The 11,565-nt window shown below is 44.7% G+C and overlaps 1 protein-coding gene across 1 annotated transcript in view; it reads right to left on the reverse strand.

The window, feature by feature from the left end:
- The window catches only part of CACNG7 (calcium voltage-gated channel auxiliary subunit gamma 7), a gene marked incomplete at its 5' end in the record, with an annotated part of 32,576 nt that overhangs the window by 8,849 nt on the left and 12,162 nt on the right, over positions 1 to 11,565 (reverse strand). The window contains one exon of the mRNA XM_083378007.1: positions 3,084 to 3,224. Within this exon, the coding sequence (XP_083234133.1) occupies positions 3,084 to 3,224 (141 nt within the window). The remainder of the gene's footprint in view (positions 1 to 3,083; positions 3,225 to 11,565) is intronic.

An 11,565-nucleotide genomic window follows, 5' to 3' on the forward strand; every position in this document is an offset into this window, starting at 1 on the left:
CCTATAGCACCATCCTGAGGGGATGAGTTGAAACACTTCATGTCCAGGATGTGAGGGGATCCGCAGACATCTTCTCAGGCCTCCTTCTCACCCATGCAATACACAGGCCTTCTATGGAAGTCAAGCTGGTTGTAATGGGTTTTTTTCTGCAGTTCTAACTACCCTAAAAGAAAATGGTAACCATTTTCTTTTCTCTCTCCATTTCCTCCTCATGATGACTGCAATTCCAGCAAAATTGTATGAGGAATCAATACAACCAGGCAGTGGAGGAAATGAGAAGGGGTGAACTGGTGCCCACCTGAATTGGCCAATTGGTGCTGGGCTAATTCCAACATCTGGGGCTCCAGGCACTGTCATCTAGGAAACTCTGCTTGGAATGGTGGGAAAGCCCTCTCCTGTTAGTGGGGTCTCTATCCCCTCTGTAGGATGCCCTCTGGAGACTTAGACCAGCTTGAACAACAAATGGTCTCTAGGTGGCAGAGAGGAATTGAACATCCCTATCCCACCCCTGTGCCCGACAATGATTGTTCAGAGTGCTTCTGAACACAGGTTTAGTGCTCTTTTAGACAAGCACTAAACTCATATTCAGCGTCAGCCTGGACCAGGAGTAGGCAACCTTGGCTCTTTTATGACTCGTGGACTTCAACTCCCAGAATTCCAGAGCCAGCATGGCTCAGCCTGGAAACCTCTCCCTTTCCCCTCAGCATGGCTGGCTCAGGAATTCTGGGAGTTGAAGTCCACGAGTCATAAAAGAGCAAAGGTTGCCTACCCCTGGCCTGGACCAAGAGCTGACAGTTGGGAGGGGTTTGCTGGGCTGTGAAGCAGCAGAGACTAAGCAAGCAAAAGATGGATTGGGTACTCTTCCCTTGCACTGATCAGTTGTCAGCAGTGCAGGTTTATCCAGGTTTTTAAGACAGGATACTCGGTGAGTAAAGAACCTTTTCTTCTACCATCTCTACCAACCCAGTGGGGCAAGTTCTGAAAAAATGCCTAAGCCCCTGAGCCAAAGTCTTCACCCACAGCAGTGCCGCAACTCAGATTTATATCTCCAAAAGAAACAGAAGGAACAAGGAACTGTTGGGTGATGACCATGAAAAAAAAGCAAATTTCCTACTACCAAACACACAACACACACCAGAGGCTTTTAGTCCTAAAATCTTGCATTTCCACAAATACTGGTAGTTCTCCCTGAACGATCCGCAGTGGGATCTGCACTTCCATCGCTAAGCAGCATGAATGTTCAGCAAGACATTTTGTGACTGCAGTGAGCTTATAACCTCACTTTCACCAGGGTTGTTGAGTGAGACATCACATGACCACAACTTGTTATTTTACTGCCAGGTTCGCCACTGACCTTGCCTATCGGGAACCAGCTGTGAACTACATAAATGGCGATCATGTGACTGCAGGACACTGCGATGGGTGGTAAACCCACTGGCTGCTAAGCACCCAAATCTCAGTCATGTGATCACAGGGATGCTGTGACCATTGCAAGCATGACGTTACTTTTCCAGTGCTGTCATGACTTTGAACAGTCACTACACAGGGCAGTCATTAAATGAGGACTGCTTGTAGAGTCTTTTGAACTCCTAGAAGCCTCAGTTAATATGACAAAGGGCATGATTTTCAGATTTTCTATCCTGTTTTGCAGACCCTATACTCCCCACTCCTGTGGGGCTTTGGAGCGAATTTTAAAAGCACATGGGAAGGGTACAGAGGAAAGCATTTCCTAATCCTTTTCCATTAATTAAAAGGCAAATCTGGATACCATCCATCAACGTCCATTCATTCATTTACTTAATTAGCATACTATTTTTTTCTGTTCAGATCCAAACATTTAGGGTAGCTTTAGGACAGAATTTAAAGTCTCTGTCCTCTCTTTTACCACCCCATTTTTTTATTTAAAATGTAAGTTATTGACCTCTGTATCTGTCTTGGACCTGACAGCCTTATTGATCGTAATCGTTTTGCTTTGTGCTGTTTGTTTGTTTGTTTATTTATTTATTAAATGTATATGCCGCCCTTCTCCCTAAGGACTCAGGGCAGCTCACAACAATAAAAAATTTAAAAACATAGAATACAAAGATTAAAAAAGAATTAAACAATAAATAAAGAAATAAAGGACAACTTAAGCCAATAAAAACCAAATTTAAAAAACCATGATCAGTCCAGGCCCGCTTGTTGGAACAACCATGTCTTCAGGTCGTGGCGGAAGGATCGAAGGTCAGGGGCCATCCGCAGCTCCGGGGACAAATCATTCCAGAGGGTCGGCGTGCCCACAGAGAAGGCTCTTCCCCTGGGGGTCACCAGCCGGCATTGCCTGGCCAACAGCACCCTGAGGAGGCCGACTCTGTGGGAGCGAACCGGGCGATGGGAGGTTGACATTGGCAGCAGGTGGTCTCGCAAGTACCCCGGGCCTAAAAACCTCCTTGATGTCACCCCTTCTAAACCCGGTTTCACTAGATCAGGGGTCTCCAGACTTGACACCTTTAATGTTTGTGACATGCTGACTGAGGAATTCTGGGAGTTGGAAGTCCATAAGTCTTAACAGTTCCCAAAGTTGGAGACCCCTGCAATAGATCAGGGTTTCTCAATCTTGGGAACTTTTAAGATGGCTGAAAACTCTTCAGAAGGAGATCCAATCTGGAACTAAGGAGAAATTTCCTGATAGGGAGAACAACTGTCAATAGAACAGCTTGCCTCTGGAAATTGTGGTTGCTCCAACACATGGAGGTTTTCAAGAAAATGTTAGACAACCCTTTGTCCAGGATGATATAAAGTCTCCTACCTTGGGCAGAGACATGGACTACTAGAAGACCTCCAAGGTCCCTTCCAGTCCTATGATTCTTTTAAGATGTGTGGACTTCAATTCCCAGAATTCTCCAGCCAGCCATGCTGGGAGTTGAAGTCCACACTTCTTAAAGATCCCAAGGCTGGAAGAGACAGCACTAGATCTTCCTCTCTTCACATTACAAATCCCCACCCTCGGTCTTCAACCCAGAACTGTCCCCGTTGTTACAGCCAGCCCAGAGCTTGCAGATCAATCTCCTTTAGTAGGACAGCCCCAGCTTCTGAATTCTTACCAGAAAGGATGAAGAAGATGCCTGAAACGAAAGCCAGGATGGTTCTTTGTGGGCGGATATGTCCAATATTGCTAATGACAAAGGCTGTGAAGACGAGGAAGAGGCTGACCATGGGAAACGGGGTGGCTGTGCGGATGGTCTCTGCCAGGAGAAAGGGAGCAAGAGAAAAAAAAGGAAAGGGGGGAAAAATTAAATTTTGAATCCATCACCAGACTTGTGCTCAGGATTATTTCACATTAAGGCTTAGATCAGATGGATCCCACAAATGAGACAGCTTAAGAGCATACACAGCAATCTTCTCCTTCACTGGTAAATAACTAGCAGCAATGGATGGAAACTAATGAAGGAGAGAAGCAATCTAGAACTAGGAAGACATCTCCTGACAGAACAATCAATCAGTGGAATGGCTTCCCTTTGGAAGTTGTGGGTGCTTCATCACTGGAGGCTTTTAAGAAAAGACTGGACAGCCACTTGTCTGAAATGGGATAGGAAAGTGATGGCGAACCTTTTAGAGACCAAGTGCCCAAACTGCAACCCAAAACCCACTTATGTATCGTCGGGTGCCGGGTGGGTGTGGCCCATCGGGTGGGCATGGCTGCTGTGGCAACAGCAGACTGGGTGGGACTAAAAAGTTCAATCAATAAATTCCATCTTTGTGAAATCTTTTTTTCTCCCCACAAGAAGTTGAAATTGATTAAACCTTTTTTTCCCCCCATACGGCTGTGGAGGCCTAAAGCGAAAAGATTTTATAAAACCCAGCTAAAGGCATAGGATTGGGACAACGGCGCGCGTGCCCACAGAGAGGGCTCTGCGTGCCACCTGTGGCACGCGTGCCATAGGTTCGCCACCATGGGTATAGGGTCTCCTGCTTGAGCAGCGGGTTGGACTAGAAGACCTCCAAGATCCCTCCCAATTCTGTTATTCTGTATTCTGTTTTTTTGACACATCCCTGTGAACAAGTTTAGCAGCCTCCTTATTTAAATCTGACACGTCTTTCTGAAATCAACCTCTCCACATTTAAAGAGTGGAGTTCAGAATTTTTTCAGGGTCAACCAGAATGCTTTTTTATTCCCTTGCAAATTGAATCTGTTCTCTCTGCAAGGAAAGGAAAACCCCAAATGAATCATAAGGCTCCCTGTCAAGTTCTGTCACAGTGAAGTAACTGAGGCAAAATGTTTTTAAACTTAACTCGAATCAACTGACTTTCACCTCAGGGTTAATAAAATGCTTATTCTGGAAAAACTGTGCAACATATCTCAGCTGTTTCAGAAATGACACTGATGACTACAATAAGAAGGGTGTGATGATGAAAAAGGCTAGAAAACGTGATACCAGAACTCAGAAGGATATTATGAAGATTTGAAGTTCAATCTTAAGAGCTTCAATAATAAATGAGGGTGTACATACCATCTTGTTATAGAACAAGGTCACAATATTAAATATATCTCATCACAGTTGAGTGAGCCAAAATCTATTGTAACTTGAAGCACTGCCCTTACTGCAATTTTACATGCCTAGCATACACATTCCATGTGTATTATGCTACAAGAGAAAATGACAATTTTTTGCATGTCATATCATCTACACCAGGGGTGTCAAACTCACTGCATCGTGTGACACCTCTTTAACGTATCGCGACTTTTTTCACATTGCCAGAGGGCGAACCCAGCCTCTGCATGATGCAACTGGCCCGCGGGCCGGCAGTTTGACACCCCTGATCTACACCACCGAAACATCATGCTGACTTATAGATTCCCATCCATTCAGTTTGTTGGTTTGGAGACAGCATCCTGTAATGTGTTTATTATTCTGTTTAATCTTTAAAGTCTGTGCTCAAAATAGCTCACACAAGTAAAAATACAGATTTTGCAGCATAAGAAGGAATGTAACCAATACCTTGATACAGATGGATGGATGGCAGAATGATTGATAGATAAAGGTAGTTGGTAGGTAGGTAGATATGTGTATATGAATATATATGATAGATAGAAAGATTTAGACAGATAAAGATATATAGATATGCATGCACTCTTACTCTCTCTCTCTCACACACACACACACACACGGGGTGGGGGGGGGAACTGACATCCAGTGTGGTTCAATAGTGAAAGACACCAGACTAGAAAGCAGGAGACAATGAGTTCAAGTTCTACCTTAGCCACGAAAGCTAGCTGGGTGACCTTGGGCCAGTCACTCTCAACCCAACCCACCTCATAAGGTTGTTGTTGGAAATATAGGAGGAAGGATATGTTTGCTGCCTTGGATTGTTGTAAAACTAATGAAGGTAGGGCAGAAACAAACAAACACATACAAATACGTGTGTGTGTGTGTGTGTGTGTGTGTGTGTATGTCCACATGTCCTAAGTCTTATTGAGGTCTTGGTTACTTTCATTAGCAGAGCATAAGCCAGGGGAAGCCAGGACTAATGTAACTTTGCAATGACACAGAAGAGAGCCAGTTTGCTGTAGTCGTTAAGGCACCAGGCAAGGAACTAAGAGGCCACAAGTTCTAGTCCTGTCTTAGGCCTGAAGCCACCTGGGTAACCTTGGACCAGTCACTCTCACTTGGCCCTGGATAGGAGGCAATGACGAACCGTTTCTGAAAAACCTTACCAAGAAAACCGCAGAAACTAGTTCAGGCAGTTGCCAGGAATCAACGCGCAGTCAAAAGCAGCTTCCCCGCTCCAGAAAAGGGACACGTAAATGTGTCATAGTGTAGAACAGCACAAACATCTGATTATCTGCCTTTTGGGAACTATTTTTATATACACGTTCTTGTTTATATATAACCATAAGTGGATCCCACTCTATTCAGTCTAACAACTCACTGCCATATTGAATTTGACTTCATTACTCTGCCTGAAACATGTTTTTTTTCCTCAAAATGCAGAGTTTCCTAGGACACAAAATTGGGATAAATACTGTGTTTCTATGATTCCCTTCAAGCTACGTTATTTGTGGATTTGCATTTTCAGTAAGGTGACATCATTCACAATTTCCAGCTGTTGCTCGTTTACTACTGGCAGCTGGACGTTTCATTAGTTCCTTTATAATCAAATGGGGTGACCTGGATCCTGCACCTCTGAACAGCTGCATGAAAGACATCTGGCAAAGAGCAATGTTTTTGACCTCTGCAGGGCAAACTGTATCTACCCATGTTCGTGTTTCAATTAACAACGCAAGAGCTCCCTCAAGCTTTGTATTCGACCACCTTCCTCATCAAGATACCGGGACTGTCTGTTTGAAGAAGCTTTGAGGCAAGGGCGAGTTAATCAAGGCAGACAAGAGAGCACCCCAAATTCCCAAGGCTTCTGAGTAGCCTCAGAAGCCAGAGGAACACGATGAATCACTAACTTCTATAGTACGATTGCCAAGAGAATGACATGGATGTGTCCTGGTGTGCAGTCAGCAAGAGCTGAATGTGACTTTGCTACTAATGTTAGGGAGCTGGTTATAGCAATTTTCTCAGTCTATGTAGGCCCTGATCAAAACATTGGGCAACTCCTCTAAACCAGCACGGTCAAAGACAACTCTCACACAAAGCAAAATGAAGTGTTATGCTGCTGAGATGGGGGCAAAATATATATTAGATTTTGTCCCTATCTCAGCAGCCCATCACCTTATTTTATATATTGGGGTGTGGAACAAGGGTAGTGTTACTTTTTTAATGCTATACAAAGTTTTGAGTAAGGGGAGGAGGAGGAGGAGGAAGAGATTTCCCAGTACAGGTAGTCCTTAATTTCAGTTCATTTGGTGACCATTCAAAGTTATGACGACACTGAAAGAAGTGACTTATGACCATTTTTCACACTTACTACCACTGCAGCATCCCCATGGTCATGTGGTTTACATTCAGATGCTTTGACAACTGTTTCATATTTATGACGGTTGCAGTGTCCCAGGTTCGTGTGATCCCCTTTTGTGACCTTCTGACAAACAAAGTCAATGGGGAAAACCAGATTCACTTCACAACAGTGCTACCAATTTAACAGCTGCAGTGATTCACTTAAGAAAGGCGGCAAGGAAAGTCATAAAATGGGGCAAAACTCACTTAACAAATTTATCACTTAGCAACGTAAATATTGGGCTCCATTGCGCTCATAAGTCAAGGACTACTTATAACTCTGCTCCATGAACTCTGCTCCACTTTGGTATTTGTTGCCTGCAATACGAAATAATTAGGAACACCTTATAGACCAGGGGTGTCAAACTCAATTTCACTGAGGGCCGCATCAGCATTGCGGTTGCCCTCAAGGGGCCGGGTGGGTATGGCCAGGGTGGGCGTGGCCTACTGAGTGGGCGTGGCTAGAGTACGTATGGCCTACTGGGTGGGCGTGGCCAGCTCTACATTGTTTGCATCAAGGGTGCCTATGGGGGCCTGGGCAGGAGTGGGACAGATCTGGGGGTCTCTGGCAGAAGGAGGGTCTCTGGGCCAGGGCCAAGGCAGTGGGGGCCGTTCCCTCACTGTTTCCAGGATGGCTTCGCGGGCCACATGAAACCACTTCGCGGGCCGGATCTGGCCCCCGGGCCTTGTGTTTGACATGTCTGTTATAGACTGACATCCCCTGTTCCAAGTTCTGCAGCATTCAAACAAGGTCAGAACTATATGCATCTTGCCAATCAAATTTCACTTCTCATGCTATTCTTATTCTTCTACTCTGAGGTAAAAGGTAAAGGTTCCCCCGCACATATGTGCTAGTCGTTTCCAACTCTAGGGGCCGGTGCTCATCTCCGTTTCAAAGCCGAAGAGCCAGCGCTTGTCGGAGGACATCTCTGTTGTCATGTGGCCGGCATGACTAGACGCCAAAGGCGCACGGAATGCTGTTACCTTCCCACCGTAGTGGTCCCTATTTTTCTACTTGCATTTTTATGTGCTTTCAAACTGCTAGGTTGGCAGAAGCTGGGACGAGTAACAGGCGCTCACTCTGTTACGCGGCACTCGGGATTCGACCCACCAAACTGCCGACCATCTGATCGACAAGCTCAGCGTCCTAACCCACTGAACACCTTATAGACTGACATTCCCTGTTCCAAGCTCTGCAGCATTCAAACAAGGTCAGAACTATATGTATTAATATTGGGGGCAAAGTGCCCCATTTCTGAAAGTAAAATATATGGTGTTGAATGTTCCTCCTTGCAAGAATTCCCTGCGCATAATAACTATATACATAAGGAAGGAAGTTCCTTATGTATTTCCCTATTTCCCTATTGTCCTTATTGTCTTAGTCTGCCCTAGCCCCAGCCTGTTGGAATTGTAATCCCTCACTGTGACAATAATAGTCTCCCTGCTAACACTGATGGGGTTACCTAGTTGGGTAATGAAACATCTGCAAGAAAGCACCGAGGACCCCACAACTCAACCCTGAGCTACAAATATCCTCTTTTATTGGTCATATTATCTCTTCTGACCCAGCAGTTGACAGCAAGTGGCTTCTCTTGTCTAGGATGGGGACTAGGTTAGTATTTGGGCAAGAGAACCAACAGGGAATATTACTCAGTCTAGGGTAGACTGAGAAATTAAACAATATCTCAGAAGAAGATAATGGCCAATCATTTTGGTACTGCTGCCAAGAAAGCTGAAATCAAGCGATCTGCACGTCCTTTCCCACCTCCCCAGAGGCATCATAGCAGAAGGCCTGCTGATCAAACGAGCATTGACCTGGGGAAAATTGATCTCAGCCTATAGGAATCACGTCACGAGGCCCTCAGTCACCCTTTGCTATCTATTCTCCATTCCATTAGTCATTGCTTGTGCTGACAGAGGATTCTGGGTATGGCTGAGTATAAAAAAAGAATAAATATAAAACTGGGAAGGACAGGTTTGATAGCAGCCAGTAACATCTCCTTTTCAATAAAATCCGCTCACTCCTTTTCTCCTGTTGTAAGATTCCTTCTCCCTCATCCTGATACAAACATCAGGCGGGTCTTCACTTTTTGTTTAAATCCATCCTCAAATGTGCTTCTTCCTCCAGATTGTCCTAGCTGAGTTTTTCCCCTTCCGTGTGGAACGCACAAGAGTTTGCTGCTGATCAAATGAGATTTCCGTTGACTATCCCCTTTGTCCTTGCTGGAATTTCTGCTTGGGACGGCACCAATAATGAGCTGCATAATTCTTACTACTCTCTGCATGCCAGGATTGCACCATTTTCTGGCCAGCGCTGACTGCTGGGAGCACAATTTTTTCCCCCAGTTTAAAATATAAGAGTGAAACAGTTCCTTATCTTATCCAGCAGAGGGGGCAGGAATATATATTCATATTTCTCTCTCACAGACACATACACACAAAAACATACACACTCTTAAGAGTTTAGGGTTACAGCATCTGTAGCAAAAAGTGAGATAATTATTAGATGGCAGCAGCGAGAACAGCGGATTCTGAACTCATTACTGCCATCTACTGGCTATCTGGATTTGTGCAGAACAGATATGGTAGCCCCACTTGCTCCTAACTGCTGCCATGGAGATCTTTTCTTACTGCCAAATTCCCATAAAGTTACCTTAATCTCAATCTCAGTGACCTTAGTTGCTCTGAAGGAGTGTGTGTTTTTTCACTCTTATGCCAGTTGCAATCCATGACACTTTCAAAACCTCGTTGCGCATTTCTTTGGCACAATCAGATGATCCACTAAGTTATCCACAGGTATTCTTCCTTTTCTCCTTGGGGTAAAAAGAGCTGCTGGGTACCAAGGCCTACAACCCTCCAAAAGCTGGAACTATGAATTTTACCCTGCAGATTTTTCACTCACCAATCACCTGTCTGGAGTGCTTAACAACAGCAATAGCACTTAGACTTATATACCGCTTCATAGTGCTTTACAGCCCTCTCTTAAGTGGTTTACAGAGTCAGCATATTGCCCCCAGCAATCTGGCTCCTCATTTTACCAACCTCAGAAGGATGGGAGGCTTAGTCAACTTTGAGCTGGTCAGGATTGAACTCCTGGCAGTGGGCAGTCAGCCTGCAATACGGCATTCTAACCGCTGTGCCACCATGGCTCTTTTTCTGTTTATTGGGACATCAACTTGGCCATTCTTCAGAAGAGGCTGAATCCATTAGCAGAGCAGACCCTCCAAACAGCTGTTCTCCACTATAACTAGGTGTATTATATCTGGGCCGCAGACATCTGAATGATTGCTGGATGGCAGCCAAGAGATACAGGAATCCTTAAGCCTTAGCTGTCATCTATACCGGTAGTTCTCGCTTAGTGACCATTCACTGAGCAACTGTTCAAAGTTATGACAGCGCTGAAAAAAGTGACTTATGAGCGGTCCTCACACTTAAGACCACTGCAGCTTCCAGGCACTTGGCAACTGTCATGCATTTATGAGTGTCGCAGCATCTCCCAGTCATGTGATCCCCATTTGTGACCTTCCCATTGATTTGGCTTCTGACAAGTCAAGTCAACGGCGAAGCCAGAAGGAATCCCAAGTCACAATCACGTGACATCTTGCTTAACAACTGTGGGTGAATTGCTTAATAACTGGAACTGGGACTGCTGTCAGTAAGTGGGGCAATCACCTGATGTTTCATTTAATTACCTCTTCACTTGGTGACAGAGTTTCTGGTCCCAACTAGGGCTATTAAGGGAGGACTAAGTGCAGTCTAGGTAGGATATTTGAACCTGTTACTGACCAACTGTTGGGGGCAGCTTCTAGATTTTGCCTGAAAAGACATACCAACCTACAAATATCCTCAAACTTCTCTGTCCAAGATGTTTTGCACCTTGCTATGTTCCTGTTTAAGCCAGGCCCGTGGGCTGGTTGCATTGTGCAGAGGCTGTGCCCACCCCAGTTCCAGCAATGCAAAAAAAGTTGAGATACATCGCAACACGTCACGTGACGCTGTGCGTTTGACATTTCCTTAAGTTTGAAGCCAGAGCTAAGTAGCTGCCCCCCTGCCCACTCAATCCCAGATCCACTTGATTCCTATTAGTGGTAAACATTAGTTCATGCCACATCCATTAAATCTTGGGAAACTGATGGGTCCACTGTTGGGAACCTGACTGGCACCCTAAAGCTCAAATTAATGTGTTGCACCCCTTATCTCTTGCAAGACCCCCTTCATTTTTTTTTTAACCTCCAACAGAAGAGAGCCATGTACAGGTTTTCTTTCTCTCTGCCGTGCCCATCCCATTTTCTCCACAAAACTAATTGTCAACTTGTTAACTCTTTTGGAATTCTTGGATGAATTATTGCGCAAGGCTCTATTAACCATCTCCCTTTTTGCCAAGAAAATGGACCATGTTCAGGATACTTGATTTACTTTGAATTAGCAATCTAGGTTAGAGCAAAGAGCATTCGTTTTACCAATCCCTTGATAAAAGAATGGAGGACTAAAAATAAATAAACTTTGAGGCATCAATTAAACCCATCTCTGTGGTTAGGATCCCTGATTCCTGGGTGGGTGGGAGGCTACGGTTTTAGTCAATATTATCAGAATAAGGAAATTTTCAACAGAGGTGTCCTGGGAGGAGGGATAATGTTTA

The sequence above is a fragment of the Vipera ursinii genome (genome assembly GCF_947247035.1).
Source record: "Vipera ursinii genome assembly, chromosome: Z".
Classification (NCBI taxonomy): domain Eukaryota; kingdom Metazoa; phylum Chordata; class Lepidosauria; order Squamata; family Viperidae; genus Vipera; species Vipera ursinii.